General features: G+C 39.4%; 2 protein-coding genes and 1 long non-coding RNA gene across 6 annotated transcripts in view; 1 reads left to right on the forward strand and 2 right to left on the reverse strand.

Annotated features, from left to right (window-relative positions):
• Window positions 1-675: 675 nt before the first annotated feature.
• LOC127444733 (histone chaperone asf1b-B) lies at window positions 676-8,805 on the reverse strand. Its single transcript, XM_051704299.1, has 4 exons — window positions 8,377-8,805; window positions 5,946-6,061; window positions 5,433-5,609; window positions 676-1,650 (listed from the first exon to the last, which is right to left on the reverse strand). The coding sequence occupies exons 1-4, from the start codon at window positions 8,483-8,485 to the stop codon at window positions 1,459-1,461; spliced, it is 594 nt and encodes a 197-aa protein (XP_051560259.1). The 5' UTR covers window positions 8,486-8,805; the 3' UTR covers window positions 676-1,458.
• Window positions 8,806-11,423: 2,618 nt separating this feature from the next.
• LOC127444736 (uncharacterized) overlaps window positions 11,424-20,345 on the forward strand; it is a 53,391-nt gene continuing 44,469 nt past the window's right edge. Inside the window, exon 1 of the long non-coding RNA XR_007897877.1 lies at window positions 11,424-11,521. This is a non-coding gene — a long non-coding RNA (uncharacterized LOC127444736). The remainder of the gene's footprint in view (window positions 11,522-20,345) is intronic.
• The window catches only part of LOC127444721 (C-type lectin domain family 4 member E-like), a 71,815-nt gene continuing 62,984 nt past the window's right edge, over window positions 11,515-20,345 (reverse strand). For 2 of the 4 annotated variants that reach the window (XM_051704276.1, XM_051704275.1), the window contains exons 4-5: window positions 14,635-14,738; window positions 11,515-14,487 (exon numbers count right to left, since the gene is read on the reverse strand). In XM_051704276.1, coding sequence (XP_051560236.1) covers window positions 14,352-14,487; window positions 14,635-14,738 — 240 coding nt within the window. In that variant the 3' untranslated portion in view covers window positions 11,515-14,351. Of the gene's footprint in view, window positions 14,488-14,634; window positions 14,739-16,005; window positions 16,110-16,270; window positions 16,649-16,953; window positions 17,134-20,345 lie in introns of those variants that run through there. The other 2 variants (XM_051704282.1, XM_051704278.1) reach the window with 2 other exon arrangements.

A 20,345-nucleotide genomic window follows, 5' to 3' on the forward strand; every position in this document is an offset into this window, starting at 1 on the left:
GGAGAAAAGGGGAGAAATAAAAGTTGAAATTACTTTTTGTGGTAATTAAATTATGCCACAAATGCTGTCGATTGAGCTTAACTTGTATTGAACATTGAATATTCCTTTAAAACAACAACTATTTAAACAACTATACTTTTTAATGTACAAATGTGTCCAGCAAGACAAAAAATAAATAAATATAACAATGTATATTAAATGTTCACGACTTTTAAGATTTTATTTCTATGATTTTCCTAGGCCCGGAAATTCCCTGAGGGGAACCCTTTTGATTTGTGACATTTTTGTTCAGAATGGTCATTTTGCGGGTGTAAATTTAAGTCATTAGGTTTTGACATCCATTATCTAAATCACTACTTTCATAGCACACGAGATGCCGGTGTGTTCACTCGTCCTCCGACCCCCAGTGTGCATATTTCCAGATCAGAGGACAGAGAATAGAGGGATGGAAAATGAAAGGACGAGTAGTTGTCTGATGTGATGTCTGCATCAAACAAAGTGCCATCTCTAAATAGACACACATAGGGCGAGAGTCGTTTAAAAGAGCGTGAAGATGGAGGGAAAACCAAAGACAGTTTTACAAAAACAAAACGTAATATTTATTCAATCAAATACTTTCTTTCTCTTTATCACATCAAAAGAAAAAAGGCAACAAACTTAAACTCCGAACAGGTATACAGGATAGGTCAAAAATGACTTTAATAAAATAATAAGAATAATGTCACATTACAACAAGCCCTGGCGTTTCCTACTTGGACAGAAACAGAATTGGAATTGTGACGTACCAAAAATGATCCCAAGTTATACAATATCCACCCAGAAAAGTTGCTTGATGGTTTCAGACTGAAATACATCACTGAGTGAATCTTGTTGCATTGTGACATCATTGTCATGACAATTAACCACATTTCCATTAGCGATTCTCATTACTGTTATACATTTCAGTAATACTGTATTACATTAAAATTACTCCAATGTAAAAAATCAGCATAGATTAAAGGAAGTACAACCAATACTGCCATGACATATAAATACTTCACAATTTAATATCTATTTTTTGCTTAACGGTAATGACAACTGAAGAGGACAATGCGCTTTATTGTTACGAGAATACTGTCACAATGGCCTAAAATGGGCGAAATCAAATTTCATTTGAATTTTGGGGTTCATGGATCCTCCATTAGAAAAACAGTGGACAGATGAAGAAAACAGTTCATGTCCGCTGGTGCTGCAGGTGCCATCCCCGGTCCAGGATGGGAAGTGCGAGAAGACGCCAGTTCAGGTATGGTAACAGACCAATAAGTGCCAGGTGAATATATGTGAACGTGTACATGTTGTTGAATTACACCCTTACACACTGACTGTCCAACTGTATGCACATTCAGGTGTGTAAATATAAAACAGTATGTTTATTTGTTTATTTATAACCAAATGTATGGGAGTGTGTACGTGTGCACTCTATAAGCAGTCCATGGAGTTGTCAGGCATGAGTCCGAGGGGCGGGGCTTTGCCAGGCATGGAGGTGGGCGGGAGCATGGTGTTGGGGGCGGGATCAACATTCTCCGAATCTTCCATCTTGTCCACCGTTGCTTCCCAGTTGATGTGGAAACGGGTCACTCGAGGGTTTGATGCCAAGATGTTCCTCTGCAGCTGCAAAACAGCACACACAAAACAGAAGTCCTAGTTACACAACACAATTTTTAATCAGGAGCTGATTTTTTTATAGAAATGTGCACGATCGTAACATTTTGGGCCAATGATTCATTGTCATACAAATAATTGCAGATTCAAAAACCAAAGTGAAGAATTAGTGGCATCTGTGGTATGATTTTGATACATTTTGGAAATATTTAGACTTTTCACTTTTTTATTAAAAAAAGGAGCAGTAAGGCACTTACAATGAAAGTGAATGGGGCCAGCCTATAAACACTAAAATACACAATACACAAAAAGATTAACTTTATATGCATTAATATGATTTTAGTGTGATAAAATTGCTTACTAAACTTATCTGTATGAAGTTAGATCCAATACCGGTATTATATGGTTTTGTTGTCACGGCAACAAGAGATGTAGTATTGGATAAAGTTAAGTAAGTGATTTTATCGCACTGAAATCATGTTTAAATGCATAATGTTTACATCTTGTGGCTTTACTTTTGAAACTGTGTTTTAGCTTTTATTGACTGGCCCCCATTTACTTCCATTGTAAGTGCCTTAATGTAACCGCAACATTTATTTTGTTTTTTTTAATAAATTTGAAAGAATTTTTTTTTTTTTGTGGAAATCAACATTATGCCATAAATAGTGTTGACTGAGTTTAACTCGAATTAAATCCGGAATATTCCTTTGATACACCTTAAAATGTCATTCATTGACGTTGTTCCTGTAAAGCTCTGTAAACAAATTTTGCGCAGGAATAGAATGACATAAATACATTTTAGGACTGTCACGATTACTCGATTTAATTCGATTCCTCGATTACAAAATTTTAGAGCAAATACATAATTATCTATCTATCTATCTAATATATATATATTCTACATTATATTCACTTAAAATGTCCTTATTTGGACAGCAATATGTGGTTGGAATTTAAAGTGTAACATTACTGCGGTTATCTCAAATGATGAACGCTGTTAGATCAAATAAGAAGAGGACGTCATCAATATGGGTCACAGCTGTATTCAATGTAACTAACAGGTGCACCATTACCATGTTAATACAGACACCAACAATAGGACGCAATGACGACCCAACCTGACTCAACACCCCAAAACAGGCCGAAAACCCAAGCTGCACTGGAAGTGAGCGGCACATCATGACAGAACTCTAGATCACTTTCGTTAGAATCATTGAAGCTATCTACACAGGAATAACATGTCATGATCATTCCAAGTATAGATCACTGATGCGGTTTCCCAGACTGCTAATGACTCTGTAAGCAAACTGTATCAAATGTGAACTGCATCTTACATATTTATCAAGTCGTATCAACGATTCATAACAGAATGAATTCTAGGATTCTGTAACAACATGCATGATTGTAGCGGCCCAGAATTGTATAGCCGAATGAATGAATTACAAATGATACTGGACAATAAACGGCAGGCACCTGCCTCTTTGATCTGGCCTGCATCACGATATTTCAAATGCAGCAGATCTGCGTTTCCCAAAACACGCTCTCAAAATATAACAAGATGAACAATGTGTCGAGTGTTAAAGTGCTTCCCCATTTGTATTCGCTTTCATTACATTTTGTATTCATTCTTCATTCCAATTCACCAGTAAATAATCCATATTATGGATGTGCATGAGTAATTGGGTAATCATGAAATTACTAGTCAACTAACTACTTGACTAGTAAAATAAAAATTTTAACTTCACACATTTATTTTGTTGGCTCTGGGTGTGTAACACATCATGACCGAGTTTAAAAAACAAAAGCAATTTAATAATAGAGCCAAGCACCAAAATGGCTTGCACAATGCATGGCCCAAAACAGGGATGGTTCATGAATGTGGGGTTCAAACCAACAACCTTCGGATTGCAAGTTTAGAGATTCAGCCACTGCACCACACTGCCACAACTTTGATGTTTGCCAAAGAGAGATATACAGTTGAAGTCAGAAGTTTACATACATCTTAGCCAAATACATTTAAACTCAATTTTTCACAATTCCTGAGTCTGACATTTAATCATGGAAAACATTCCCTGTCTTTGGTCAGTTAGGATCACTAATTATTTTAAGAATGTGGAATGTCAGAATAATAGTAGAGAGAATGATTTATTTCAGCTTTTATTTCTTTCATCACATTCCCAGTGGGTCAGAAGTTTACATACACTTAGTATTTGGTAGCATTGCCTTTAAATTGTTTAACTTGGGTCAAACTTTTTGGGTATCCTTCCACAAGCTTCTCACAAAAGTTGCTGGAATTTTGTCCCATTCCTCCAGACAGAACTGGTGTAACTGAGTCAGGTTTGTAGGCCTCCTTGCTCTTACATGCTTGTTCAGTTCTGCCCATTTTTTTATCGGATTGAGGTCAGGGCTTTGTGATGGCCACTCCAATACCTTGACTTTGTTGTCCTTAAGCCATTTTGCCACAACTTTGGAGGTATGCTTGGGGTCATTGTCCATTTGGAAGACCCATTTGCGACCAAGCTTTAACTTCCTGGCTGATGTCTTGAGATGTTGCTTCAATATATCCACATAATATTCCTTCCTCATGATGCCATCTATTTTGTGAAGTGCACCAGTCCCTCCTGCAGCAAAGCACCCCCACAACATGATGCTGCCACCCCCATGCTTCACGGTTGGGATGGTGTTCTTCGGTTTGCAAGCCTCACCCTTTTTCCTCCAAACAAAACTATGGTCATTATGGCCAAACAGCTCAATTTTTGTTTCATCAGACCAGAGGACATTTCTCCAAAAAGTAAGATCTTTGTCCCCATGTGCACTTGCAAACTGTATTCTGGCTTTTTTATGGCAGTTTTGGAGCAGTGGCTTCTTCCTTGCTGAGCAGCCTTTCAGGTTATGTCGATACAGGACTCGTTTTACTGTGGATATAGATACTTGTCTACCTGTTTCCTCCAGCATCTTCATAAGGTCCTTTGTTGTTGTTCCGGGATTGAGTTGCACTTTTCGCACCAAACTACGTTCATCTCTAGGAGACTGAATGCGTCTCATTCCTGAGTGGTCCCATGGTGTTTATACTTGCATACTATTGTTTGTACAGATGAACGTGGTACCTTCAGGTGTTTGGAAATTGTTCCCAATGATGAACCTGACTTGTGGAGGTCCACATTTTTTTTTTATGAGGTCTTGATTTCTTTTGATTTTCCCATGATGTCAAGCAATGAGGCACTGAGTTTGAAGGTAGGCCTTAAAATACATCCACAGGTACACCTCCAATTCAGTACACCTCCTATCAGAAGCTAACTGCCTAAAGGCTTATAATAATTTTCTGGAATTTTCCAAGCTGCTTAAAGGCACAGTAAACTTAGTGTATGTAAACTTCTGACCCACTGGAATTGTGATATAGTCAATTAAAAGTGAAGCAATCTGTTGGAATAATTACTAGTGTCATGCACAAAGTAGATGTCCTAAACGACTCGCCAAAACTATAGTTTGCTAATATGAAATATGTGGAGTGGTTAAAAAAATGAGTTTTAATGACTTCAACCTAAGTGTATGTAAATTTCTGACTTCAACTGTATATACACATATAAACCATACTGTATATCAGTAACTCCTGGAACATTTTTCCAACATAATCTGTTTGGATTTTCTTTTGATTCACCTGCAATCTACAGGTGCATAAAAAGATGCTATGACTACCAAACTGACTTGAACACCCATAAAGAGGTTTAAAAAGAGTCTGGAATAACAGATAACAAAAAAAGAGAGGGTCTTTTATGCTATTTGTCTCTCACCTGTGTGTAGTTTGGCTTGACTGGTGGATTTTCCCGCAGCTCAGGGTCCGTATACTCATTGTTCACATAGTAGCCAATGCGAATGAATTCTTGTCCGCGATATGTGCATGTGATCAGCACGACGGTCACGCCCACTGCGTCACTCTCAGGGATCAGTCCTGTGTTTGGAGCATCCGCCTTTCAATCAGGTAAACAGAGAAAAACAATTCTGTGTATTTTGGTTCATTTTTCTGACTTTATTAAATAATTTAGTATTATTTATGCATTTCACTGTAAAAAATCAAATACAAATGTACAGATATACTATCTCAATTCAACTCTAGGTGGCAGTGCTTGGTAATGTATTTGTTCAGAGGGTAAATATTAATTAATATTTAAAAAAATGTCTTGAGCTCTAATCACAAATCTATATTTCATATACTGTTCACTTTAGAGCTAAGATTTGGATTAAGGAAGAAACACTGAATCAGAAACATGTTTTTTTTCCCTTCCAAAACAGAATAACAGGCACACCTGAAACACGAACATGTGTCTGCCTGCAGGAACCGGGCCGACCAGAACCGAGTCTAGAACCTGGTCGTACTCCTCACTCTCCGCAGAGCCCACGTAGATGATCTTCCACTCTAGATCTGATTGTGAAAGAAACAGAGATGAACAACTGCTATTTATAACAATGAAGATATATCCTAGAAGTCATTAGAGATCTCATTTGATGTTAAACACACAAGCTCATTCTCATACTGTACAATACAAGACAGGACGTTCGCAAGTATAGAGTTGGAGAGTAAACTGAAACCTGCGCATTATTCACTAAACACCTGCAATTTAGTTTAAGCAGGCGTAATCAGCGCTGAAATTGCGCTGCGTCTTATGTAAAATAAGTCATTGTTATTCTTTTCCGCGCAAACACGTCTCCTTTCTATGTAAATTAGGCTCATTATAGATTGCGCTTTTTTCACAAAACTTTTTGCAATGCAAAAACAATTTGCATTGCGCTTTTACGCTATTAAAATGAATTTTATTTAAAAGAGATGTTTGTGTACATTTTCTATCAAACATGGCAAAATGATCACAGCACAAAAGGGCTAAAGGCCCCGTTAAGGAAAATGTATGAAGAAAATATCCTTTTTTTAAATAAATATTTCTTCAAAAATATATCACACACTTAAAGCCAAAACATACTTCACGCAAGTATGCAGACGTGAGCGCTTGGCCAACGCGTGGTCCCGTTGTACTTACATTATGTGCGCTCGAGTTGTTCGGCGGTTACAAAGCTCAGACCACAAGAGGGCAGCATCCGAAACCAGGAAAAGGCTGCCTTCGGAGGCATATACGGAGGCAGGATGAAAATAAGGTGTTTTTCAAACTGTTCGGAGACCAGTTTCCTGAAGAGCTGTCAGTTAATCCATTAACTGATTAGGCAGCAAGTCAGCTGCTATGTTTTCAGGTGCAGCCCGGATGTGGTAGATGAGTCGATAGTTGAGTCGTCGGGAGAGACACGGAGAAAAAACAAGTTCGTTTGAATGAAATGAGGACAAAAAGTTGTCTATATTTTTCGAAAAGATTCAACTCAAATTGCTGCCCGAGACCGCCATGACAGTTGTTGATTGAAAGAAGATAATCCGGTTTAGCGCCCCTTGTGGCAGTGCTGAGAATGCAGCGCGTTCATGCGTTGGGTTATGAATTGAGCGCTGACACATTTCGCAACGCCGTGTGAAATCGAGCTTGCGTAGCAAGATGCATCTGCGTTCAAGTACTTGCGCAGAGTATATTTGGGCCTTTAGGGTAAAAGCCAACGCCCCCAGCATGGGGCAAAAGGCAGCATAGATAATATAGGGGGGATAAAGAAAGGGCAAAATTAGTCACCACCATATTTAGACCCTGCAGCAAGGGGACATTTTACACCAAATCCTAGGCTATCCTTTCACTTATTGAACAGTAACTGTAATATTAATTTAACCACATTTGAAAATCATAAAGTCATGAAGCATGTTGTCTCAAAGTATATGCGATTATAAAAATGTTAGATCAAACTTCCTCAAAGATGACTTTTTGTCAATACATGCACTGACATCATAGACGAGGGAAATTTTACAGTGCATAGTCACAGGAAAGTGTTAAGTGTTGTTTGTAGTTTAGTTTTTTGGGAGAAAATAAAATCAAAAAGTCATTTTACCCCTCTTTGTTTCCTACAGAAATTCAATTAAATCAAAGTCTCTCTAGCAAGTCAGTCCACTGTCGGTCCAGTTATGCCATGGCAGGTCCAATCTACTTGAATGGGGAAAGACCGAAATCTCAAAGATTACGACCAAAGAACACATTTCAAATCAGCAATAAAATCTGATCATGTTGGAATCATAAATTGTGCTTCTTGACCTCATATTACGCAAATTAAACGCAATTTTCCCAGCTTGTATAGCTAATGCGCATGCGCGTTCTAGAGTTGATTGACAGGGGATGTCTGTATCTAAAAGGTGATTGGCTCTTTTAACTGTAAGGCGGGGCTTCCTCAGGGAAGCTCCTTGGTTGAGCGTTCCAATTTCTCCCATTCATTTTAATAGAAGTGGCCCGTCTCTGCTAAACAGCCTCTGATTAAACACAACAACTGTGGAGATTCTACTACTGTAAAGTTCCTTACAGCCGTTTTCGCTAATACATCACGCACGAGTTGACCAATAGGGACAGCCATAGATGCATCAGCCACGCCCAGATCTGCAGGAGGCGTGGCCTCGCGGTGTCATGGAACTCGGCGCCAAAATATTGAGCGGCGCGCTTCAACAATACCGTCGAAAACGCTTTTCCCGCTTAATGTTAACATTACTATAAATCCTACTGTTTAAGTAATATCGACACTGTAAAAAGCAGCTAAAGCCTCCAATGGCCCATTCATGTAACCAATAATTGCAGTATCTGTATGAAACTGTGTTAATGTGTCAAATCTCACCTTCAGGGAGATCTTCCATGCACTCAAAGGTGATCTCGAACTGAAAGGGGTTTCCAAAAGGACTCGGATTGTCCAGAACAGCCACATTCAGCACCTGCACTTTGGCCATGATGTATCAACACAAAGAGGCCTAGTGTCCCTCAAAAGATACTCGGATCAGTGTTAGATCCAGCGGAAGTGTGAACGCAGAGTCAGTTTCAGGAGCTGATCCTCTACTTTAGCAGGGTGTTATTGAAGGGTTTTACACTAGTCAGATAGTCGCTGTTCGTCCATGTTATTGCTGGAGCATCTTGAAGAACCTGGCATTAATTCCGCAGGATCCTGAAGTGAAATGTCTCTAAATGCAGCAAAGAGACTGAACGACAACAGCAAGTGTTCTGGATGTTGTGTCTTCTTCCCTGATCACGTCAGTCAGAGAAACTTGCTCTCTGCTGCCTCCTGCTGGACTGGAGACCTCGCCACTCTCTCAAGGCAAGTCAGGCCACCTTTGAATGGGGTTACAATTGGAAAGAGATTCACAAATAAAAAAAAAAAAAAAAAAAAAAATATATATATATTAGATTTACAAATATATGTTTTAACTAGCAAACACAACTCTGTCCAGCATTCATTTGTGGGTTGCTTGCTGTGCAGTGTGACTTCTGAAACATTTCTCACGCGAGAGCTGCAGCAAATCCACAAATAGATGAAATTACTCTGACGTCACACCGCAGGAAACCGCACTTCCGGTTTCTTTCCAGCAGCAGATTTCAGTGGTGGAACTAGGAAGCGCTGCAGATTTTTATGCTTTATAGAATGTAATAATGTCTTTTAATGTTAATAAAAGTTATTATAAATGGTTTATCTATGGTTTACAGTGAAGAAAGTATGTGGGTTATTTTCTGAAATATCAGCAAAACAAGTTTAAACTTGGTTCAGTGAGTCTGTATGATCATGTTGGACATGTAACAGGTTGATGAACACACATCCACACACGTTTAACACGCTTCTAAAGCTTAAGAAATGTGATATATATACTAATAAATGCAATATGTGTCTTTACTTCTTAAATGACTCACCCACATCCAATAAATAATAATATTCTCACTTCAATATGATCATATTCCATACCAAAACTTAATAACAGCTGATTTCGATTGAACAATATTATTTACAGCATTCAAAATAAATGCAAAGACATCATTTTTGCTGTATGACATTATTTTTATTCATTTATCCTTTCTCAAACAGTAGTCCATGTGCTGCGGTGGTGGAGACGGGATCTGTTCCTCCTGTTTCATCTGGTCATATAAGATCATTGTTAGATCATATTTGACCTCATATCTGTCACAGTGACAGTACTTTGGAAATAAATAAAAAAAAGCAGTTTGCAATCAGAGTTTATGCAATTTCTTTGTAAAAAAAGTTCATATCCACCAACAGCTGCTTCGGGTCAACTGTGACCAGTGAAATATCATCATTTATGTAAAATCCTGATGCAACGATCTGGTGGAAATTTGAAGAAGCCCCTCTCTCTGCTAATCTGTGGTAAACGGGGTGTTTCAACCCCACAAACAGCACTTTTTGGGCAGTTTCAGAGCAATTTGAGTGAAACGCCCACAGACAGCAGCTCTTTTCTGCGCAACCAAAAGAGCCCAGAATGGGCGGGGCGGAGCGTTTGTTTGCAAACAGTAACTTCATCTATAACCTTTTAGACACAGACGTCACCTGTCAATCAACTTGAAAACGCACATGCGCATTAGCTAGACCAGCTTGAAATATATCGTTTTTGTGTTTTTGGCGTGATCTGAGGTAGGTATGGGCGATACCACTTATTTTCTTTTCGATCCAATAACGATAATTTCAAGTCCAATATCGTTGATACCGATTCTTCTATTATTATTTCTTGGGATAAAATGGGTAATTTAAAATACACATTTTTGTCATAATTTAACTCATTATTATAACATTTTTGTTACATTTGTGAGCCTAAATAGAAAATCGTTACGGCATCCCTAATATGAGAAGAGGAACCACAGTTTATGATACCATTGCTGCTGATTTGAAATGTATCCTTTGGTTGTACTTGTATCTTGGCCAACCATTTTGGAGATTTCGTTTTTTTTCCCCATTCAGGTAGATAGGAGCTGTACTTTTATGACACTTGTATAACATAAAAAATAGCCACTCGGGAGTGTTCCCAAAATAGCCACTGAGTGGACCGACTTGCCTTGACAGAGACTTTGACAAAAATGAAATGATAAGAAATAACAATAATATAAATGAGCGTCATTCTTTTATCTGATCCTGAATTGATTGTTTTTTTCTTCCCAATTTGGAATGCCCAAATCCCAATACGGTCTAAGTCCTCATGGTGGCGTCTGTGTGGCGGAGGATGAATCTCAGTTGCCTTCGTGTCTGAGACCGTCAATCCACGCATTTTATCACGTGGTTTGTTGAGTGCGTTACCGCGGAGACGTAGCGCATGTGGAGACTTCACGCTATTCTCTGCAGCATCCACACACAACTCACCACACGCCCCACCGAGAGCGAGAACCACATTATAGCGACCACGAGGAGGTTACCCCATGTGACTCTACCCTCCCTAGCAACCGGGCCAATTTGGTTGCTTAGGAGACCTGACTGGAGTCACTCAGCACGCCCTGGATTCGAACTCGCGACTCCATGTGTGATAGTCAGCATCAGTACTCGCTCAACTACCCAGGCCCCCCTGAGTTAATTTTTTAATTGACAGTAATTTCTAAAATCGCTAGGCTATGATGGTTCCAATGTGCTCTACTGACTTCTGTGATTGTCACCATTTTATCCACCTTATTTTTCAGCGTAACTAGGGCGCCGCCATTATCAACCTTGAATGTGGACCACTTCTGATATAAGCCACTTCCAACTATTTTAGCGATACAAAAATACTACATTATGCTGCTTCATATTACAGGTTGGCACTAAATGTCGACATATTATTATCATTAATTATGATTTTCATAAACTCATTGGTTTTGAGCACATACAGTTTTACCGTTTATTGCATATTGTCGTTGTTTTATCACACACTGTTGGCTTTCTTAGCGGTGTATAGTAAACAGACACGCAGATCTGCATTCAACATGGTTTATGAAACATCATCTTTGGAAATAAATAAATAAAGGTTATGCAGGTACATATGAGTGGAGGTTTACATGGAGACAAGAAACACTGCATCGTCACAATCTCGGTAAAGAAAGAAGCAGATTTTATTACCGTCTCTTCAGTGCAACATCACAGCAACAAGTGAATGATTTTCTTACTCTTTTACTATAAATACTGATGTTAGAAAATTATCCGACATTGGCACATAATTCTGCTGTACATCCTGTGGTTGTGTGAAAGTTAATAAGCCCATATCACTAGATTCTGGTATTATAACCTTCTAGTAATTTACATTGCGGTCAATGCCAGCGGAACATTTTCACATTCACCGGAAATGCAGCCTCTGCTTACTTCCGCGTTGCAAAATAAGGTGGATACTTTATATGATGATCTCAGAGATGAGTGTGTTAATGTGTGTTAGAAAATCAAACATGAAATAGACACAAAAATATATTTTTTATGAGTTTATAACTTTGGTAATAGTGACAGTTTACAAAAGCACAATGACTATTGAACTTATTTTGAAAAAATCAGAAAATAAGTTTATTAACAGACAGACACAATATCAGAATAATAGGGTGAATTAGGGTAATCTGGTACTTCGCACTTGTGTTAATTTATGGTGATTGTCATCTCAGTACATCAGACCAACAACTGAGACACATGATGATATAGACCTGTTTGTGATGGAGCAAGAAATGAACACATTACAGGTAGTGGTTGGCCGATAAATCGGCCGATATTCTGACTTTTTTAATGATCGGCATCTGGTGATAAATGTTCCTGTTTGGACGATTTTTTTTTTTTTTAGGGTGCCGAAAATCGCCTGCTTGCCTGTGAAGCATCTGAGACATGTAAACGACCAGTCACTGCTCCTTTTGTTGTTACATGTCATTGAGTTACTACAATAATAGACCGGTGTGCAGAGTAGGGATGGGCGATACCACTTATTTTCTTTTCGATCCGATACCAAGTACTTTTAGTCCAATATCGCCGATATCGATACCAATAAAGGAAAAAAAACCTTGGTTACTACAGTTGTGGTTACTAGTCAAGGTTAATACAATATTACTACAGTAAATACATGGTAAGTTTTCATAAGGGTATCGTTTATTAACGAGAGTTAAAGATCATTATCAATGTTTTAACACCTCTGAATTTAAATAAATCTGTAAACATGGTCACACAAGCCCATTATAATACATGTCATGTCTAGGTTTGTCATTACTTGGTGTGAATAACTCCAGATGCTGTTTTTCTGTCATTACCTCAGGACTGCTCCTTCTTTGAACGAGCGCTATGACTGAAAGGGTGAGTGCTGTCTGTCTGCTGGCGTATTTTAGCATTTCTGCGTGTCAAGATGAGCGGAAGAAAAAATAGTTCCGGTGCCATGCAACAATTCGCTAATATAATATTTTTTTCCACTTTGAAGCTTATGAGATGCATTAATACTCATGTAATCTAAACAATAAGATCACTTGTTAAATAAAAAACTTCAGAATCGATATTTTTATGTGAGGATCGATATTCTTGATACCACATCAGTATCGGAAGTATCAGTACTTTAGTATCAATCCGCCCATCCCTAGTGCAGAGCCGCGGCAGACACGTTTGAGCTCATAATGTTAAAGTGCTCACCTGTTTCATTCTCTCTCTCCTCAACAGTTCCCTGTAACTTTTAGCTGTCTTGTCTAATTACAAAAAGGCAAATATCAATCAAACTATTATCATATACTGTCTGCAAATATGCGCATATCCAATAAACCAACCTCACACAACTTGAGCAGATCCAGCGTCCTGTGGAACGCTCATAAATCTTCCTCTGAAGCGCGTATTCTAACAGCCAGAATCAAAAACTTCAGTATCAGGATCAAAAGTTCCTCTCATTCACAAATCATGAAGCAGGCGATACAGGCTGTTTAAACTGTCAGGAGATGGATCCGCATGTGCACGTGAGTGCAGCTTCAAGTTTTTGTTTTTTGAGTAAATGCGATTGCTAATGTGGACATGCCATCCATGGTTGCTGAACTACTGTGTGTACTGCTATTTCCTTCTTCCTAATATATTAATAATTTCTTCATTTTCATCAATAAATGACTAAAATAGGGTTTAAGCAAATCTCCGCCCATTGTTCTGTCTATGCACAACTGCTAGTTTTTATAAATAAATGAGATGCACTTGGCAGTAAACATGAACAATTTAAATTGTTTCTTTGGCATAACACACCACTTCGCCATGTGTGTCACATTCCACTTTAATGGTTATAGTATCTGAGCGAGGCGATTATCAAGGCAAAGTTTTCCCAGTTCATGAAGAGCTGCACGCTGTTCAGGTTACTACCACAGGATTAAAGGGATAGTTTACCCAAAACGAAATTCTCTCATCATTTACTCATCCTCATTTTGGATGCAATTGCATTCTTCATGCATATCGCCAGTTTGCCACCTACTGGTCGGGGCTTGTCAAGGGTGGAGATTTCAAGTAAAAAAAAGACTTAAATATTGATCTGTTTCTCACACACACACACACACACACACACACACACACACACACACACACACACACACACCTATCATATCACTTCAGAAGAAATGGATTTAACCACTGGAGTCTTATGGATTACTTTTATGCTGCCTTTATGTGCTTTTTGGAGATTCACATTTCTGATCATCTTTCATTTGCATTGTGAGGACCAACAGAGCTGAAATATTCTCTAAAAATCATAATTTGAGTTCAGCATAAGAAAGAAAGTCATTCACATCTGGGATGGCATGAGGGTGAGTAAATGATGAGAGTTTTCATTTTTGGTGAACTGTCCCTTAAACTATGTTGACAGGAAGGGATCAAACCTAATTCTCACAAATCCATTTTCTCTTCTCTGAGCATGGGAAATCATTCCAGTTGTTCAGGGAGGATTTTGAAGAAAGCACTTCAACACAGTCCTCATTCCCTTGGTCATCATTTGGCTCATTTGTGTCCCAAAACCTGAATAATATGTAATCAGATTCTCTTCAGGATCGAAATAGCCCTAAAGTATTTATTTATTCAGAAACCATGAAATAAGAACAAGGAAATAAAAAAACAAATATACACCTCTACACATCTGTATTCTGTGAGAGGTTCAGCACTTACCCTTTAGTCAGTGGTGAATTATCCACCCATTTCATATTGCCCTCTTTCTCGATGTCAGACAAACCAATCCACACTCTCCCCTTCTCCAATGAACTGATGTACCTCTGTGTGTAAAACAGGAAATTAATGTGATTCCCTTCTAGGGCTGGGCGATATGGCCAAAAATATTATCACAATATTCTTTTTCATATAATTTGATATCGATATTTATCACGATATACATTCACATTTGCACATTGCAATTTTTTTTTTAATTTCCAAGTTGGCAGACGAAAAAGAGAAGAAAAAAATCCTAAACAGTCAAAATAGTCTAAACAAAACTGCACTGGGGGCCCAGAGACAGCCAAAGCAATGGTGTCTGAGGGATCTTCTATTAAAATATCACAATATTTTATAGTTTATCAATCGAGTGCAGTTGGATATGAATGGTAAAAGATGATCTGTTCATTTTGAATCATAATGACAGTATATATATTTTTACATTCAGATACCCAAGTATGGGGGCATAGAAGCCCTTGTGACTGAGGAATGATACTGTATGGGGGTTCAGGGGTATCTCCTGAGAGAAAATTTAGAAAATATAGAAGTCTGAATGGACCATTTTTATATTTTCATTAAAGTGATAATAACATCTGAATAATTTCACAAAATTAGAACAGAAATCTATTTGTTTATTATTAAAGGCTTGTAACATGCTGATTAATAAAACTAAATTTAGAAAGAAAATACTTTATGGTCTAAAGGCGCTCTGGAAACACCTGCCTCATGTCTACTCACATGCGGGGAAAAGAGGAAACATGTGAAGAGCGGGATAGGGCATCAGTGAAGTGTGTTTCAGTGCTAGAGAAAAATATTCAAGAATACAGCGCAGAAAGATCAGATATGATGAAAGCAGCACTGTTGTCTTGTCACGCTGCTCACTAGAGATGATGAGAGGGTGCAACCGTCGTCCTGATGTCTTGCTGTCCAGATGGAATCAATCGGGGGTCCGGACCCAGAACGCGGTGACTGGCGTAGCGGGAACAGCAGCTTCATACAGTCTGAGGCTGCGTTGAGAAATCCACTCAAAACCACTCCCAACACTAGGGAACCGCGTGCCCCGTGCTGCTGTCAATTCTACAATCCACTTTCAGAGGAAGGAATTGAAAGCGCTTGCTCACAGCAGTGGAAATGTACGATAAGAAAGTCGAACTGCTTGCATTTTTAGCAACATGCACCTGATCGTCTAGATGTAGAACACTGGCTCAAAATCGAAAATTACTCAAAAGCTTATCATCGATATCGTGGTGTTTATCGCGATAAATATCAAGATTGTTTTATCGCCCAGCCCTATTCCCTTCTCTGTTGTTTTCTAACACACACAAACTCTACCTGTTTCTCTTCAGTGTTGATAATAACGAGATCTCCACCATGATCCCTGCAGTACTGTCTGCTGTCAGACCAGCTCTTCTCCTCACTGGATATGAAGAAACAAACTAACCACATCCACAAACAGAAGAATTCACAAAACTGAAATTGACTTATTGAAAATTGCATATACTGTCTACATATAAAGACGTGTGTGTTTGTGTGGGTATGATATACACATACACACACATAAGAAAAAGGAACTACACAGAAACTGATTTGTACTAACCTTGTTTTTTCTTATGTTCGTCACACGAAGAGCTGACCTTGCTTTCCAACTCCAGTTTCTTCTGATTCAAAGAGTCGTAGTTTCTCTGTAACTGGTTTTTCTCAGCAGTTAGACTGTTGATGCTGGTCTCCAACTCCAGATTCTTCTGATTCAAAGAGTTGAAGCTGCTCTGCAATTGGTCTTTTTCAACAATTAGATTGCTGTAATTGACTTGCAACCTGTTTATTTTTTCGTTAAATTCTTCAACTATATTTTTATAGTTCCGCTTTATTTCTCTCTCTGCTGTGATCTTTATTTGTTGCACTATAATGGCGACCACCAGAAGAACACATATGAGCCCAAGACACACTGAGCTCAGCACAAAACATCTGCTTCCTCCTGTAAAACACAGAAATAATTCACTCTACTGTATATTTTTAGAAACAACATTTCAAATGAACTATAATTTACCATTGTATTTAAATATAGATACACTTTTTTTTATTAAAGACAAATCATGTTTGTTTTTTTAATTACAAACTCTGCAGTAGTACTAAAAAAAATATACAAACAACTTGAAAATGGAAAAATAATTCCATATCAATCCATTCAATCGTTTGAGAAAATTACATTACAGTTCATGATTCCTCAAACATTAGTATCATGTGACATCAGCACTACTTCACACTAAACTTTCTGCTTACTGTGGTTTGGAGCTTTTGGTTCAGTCTGTCTTTGACTCAGTTTGCCAGGTCCAAGTGCATCCTCATTAGCATAAACATCCTCATCCCTGCGTTCAATATTTTCATAAATGTCCTCAAATTCCATTATTTGTTCAGTGTCTTTACAGATGATCTGCTGACTTCAGAATGATGCATACTGTGTTTTATAAAGTGTCTGAGCAGGATGTGGTAAATTCAGTCATTGGCCTTTCGAGAAAAAGTTAGACCTATGTCATTTTACACTCTTTACACTCTTGTCTCTCACTTAGAGAAACTCTTCGCAGTTGCAGACTGTCAACACATTTAATCAGACTCAGCGCTATGCTGTTTCACATTCGCGCAAAAAAAAAAAAAACCAGATTAGGACTGGCATGAATTTAAATAATAGTTACCATAGACTTTATCAGTTTGAACCAGTCTGGCCATTCTCTGTTGACCTCTCTCATCAAGGCATTTCTGTCCATAGAACTGCCGCTCACTGGATGTTTTTTGTTTTTGGCACAATTCAGAGTAAATTCTAGAGACTGTTGTACGTGAAAATCCCAGGAGATCAGCAGTTACAGAAATACTCAAACCAGCCTGTCTGGCACCAACAATCACCCATGCGATTATCTAATCAGCCAATCGTGTGGCAGGAGTGCAGTATATAACATCATTCAGATACAGGTCAGGAGCTTCAGTTAATGTTCACATATACCATCAGAATGGGGAAAAAATGTGATCTCAATGATTTGGACCGTGGCATGATTGTTGGTGCCAGATGGGCTGGTTTGAGTATTACTGTAACTGCTGATCTTACAGAAATACCTGCTGATCACAGGGTTAGGGCATAAACACACCTTAGTGAGCGCTGGAGCATATTGCAAACAAGACGGGCTATAGATAAGGCTTGTAAATCACTCACTCGTTTAGCTGTCACCAGAGCTACAAGCAGCACCGTCTTAAACGAGAGAAACTTCAACCCCACCCCCTCTAAAGGCTCAAAAGGGTGGTGACACAGAGCATCTAATACCATAGACAAATCCCACAAAGGGACCATTGGTCTAGAAACGGCATGCACCTTTCATAAAGCGGCTGATTAAAGGGTGTTGCCCTGCAGAATTGTCACGGAATCCTACATGATAAGCCGAAATAGCCACCAAGTACACCTTGATTGTGAAAAAAGCCTTCCTTTATCCAGCAGATCCTGCAGAAAACAGAATGTCCCTAACTGAGCACTGAAAAGGGACGATATGGCTCTGCTCACACCAATCTTCAAAAACTTGCCGTTTATTAATGTAAAGTGAGCAAGTAGATGAGGCTCTGGCATTCTGTATAGTATCGATGACTGATGGAGGCAAACCTACCGTGTTCAAATTTCACCTCTCACGGGCCAAGCCCAAAGAGCTGTTCTGTCCAGGTGGTGATGGTAAATTTCCCCCCTCATCTGAGATAGGAAGTCCCTCTGCGGAGGGAGGGGCCGTGGCTGGCCTGCCAGCAGTTGAACTATCTCTGCTACCCAATGCTTGGACGTCCTATGCAGGGCTATCAGTATTAGCGACAAGCCCTGTTCCCTCACTCTGGCTAGAGTAAGAGAAATTAGACTTAGCGCAGAAACACGTAAAGCAGGACGTTTGGCCATGGGTGGGCTAAAGCAACGGTGCATTTCGTCTGCTAGGGAGAAATACAGAAGACATTGTGTGTTTTCCTGTGATGTGAAGAGATCTAAGGCCACCTGTCCATATCTCTGCCACATCTGATCCACCACCTGTGGATGGAGCCTCCACTCCCCATAGAGGGGGGTTTCCCCTGGACAGTAAATCTGCCCCTTTGTTCAAAATCCCTGGAATGTGAGTTGCTCGAAGAGATAAAAGCCTTGTGCTGCACCACATGATTATCCTTTTGGACAATTGATGTAGTTGTGGGGAGCATGTGGCTCCCTGACGGTTGACATATGCAACCACTGTGGAACTGTCTGTTTTCACTAAAACATGCTGGCCTCTGATTAAGCCCAGAAAGTGTTTCAGTGCTAAAAACACTGCCATCAACTCCAGATAATTTATATTTATTGTGAATCAACTGCGGGACCACACGCCATTCACAGCCCTGCCCATCAGGGTTGCTCCCCTGCCCATTAATGAGGCATCGGTTGTCATGGTAACCCTCACTGACACAGCCCCCAATGGAACCCCCAACCTGAGAGTCACGAGGGGTTCCACTGGCTGAGCGCCCTGGTGCACGTAGGAGTTAATTTGACGTAGGAGATGCTGGCGAGGGCACAGACGTAAAAGCGCAACCCAGCACTGAAAATCCCTCATTATGAGGAGTCCCAAATGTACAACCGCTATAGCTGAGGCCAATAGACCCAACATACGCAGACAAAGTTGGTACAGGACCACCCTCCCCATCTGAAACGGGCGAGACATTGAGTGAAAGATGTAATCCTCCCCTCTGACAGCATAACTCGATAAGTTTATATGGAGACCCAAATGCTCCATGTATGTTGAGAGGGCACCAGTTGGCTCTTTTTCATATTGATTTTGAATCCCAAATCGCTGAGATGATTTAACACCATGTCTGCATCCTTCACAGCTTGCTCCTTTGACGAAGAGCCAATTAGATAATCATACATGTAAAAGAATATCATTATACCGTTGTTGCTCAACGGGGACAGAGCCGCTTCCACACATTTGCTGAAAACCCTCGGGGTTAAAGACAACCTGAACAGAATGGTTTGAAATTTGTAGGCTGTGCCTCATATCTGTGGCATGCAAACCAGAGAAATTTTCTGTGAGAGGGAAAATGTCTATGTGAAAATATGCGTCTGACAGATTGATTGTCAAGAACCAATCGTTTAGGTGAACCGATTGACAAAGCACTTTGTGTGTCAACATTCTGAACGAATACTTTCATAGGTGCTTGTTTAACACATGCAGAGGGGCAGGGGAACACCTGTGTGTCAGGGCACACGCTTCTTCTCTAGGGTGGGGCAGACGGTTCCTACCCATCACAGCCGCAAACAAGTGTGCAGAACAAGAGTTTAAACTTTACTGGTTACAAGGGGTTTTAAAGGAAATAACAGTCTGATTGGAAAATTTAAAAAAGCAGATACACACACAAGCATGAGAACATCACAGATCTTCTTCAGTGTGTCTGAAATCAACATGCAGGGACACCTATGAGAAGCATGAACATCTGCAGCTCAGGTAAATTCAACTAATCCACTAAAATAACAGACAATTCTGGGAGAAATAGCATGCTGTTTTTTGCGCTGTCTTTGTCTTTTCTGACTTTGTTGTGCTTTATTGTGATGCAGCAACACACTGACAGAGTGATTGATGTATGTGGTCATGAAACAGAGTCCCTCCCCTACAAATCCGATTACAAGTGGTCAC

Source organism: Myxocyprinus asiaticus, chromosome 8 (assembly GCF_019703515.2).
Source record: "Myxocyprinus asiaticus isolate MX2 ecotype Aquarium Trade chromosome 8, UBuf_Myxa_2, whole genome shotgun sequence".
Lineage (NCBI taxonomy): Eukaryota > Metazoa > Chordata > Actinopteri > Cypriniformes > Catostomidae > Myxocyprinus > Myxocyprinus asiaticus.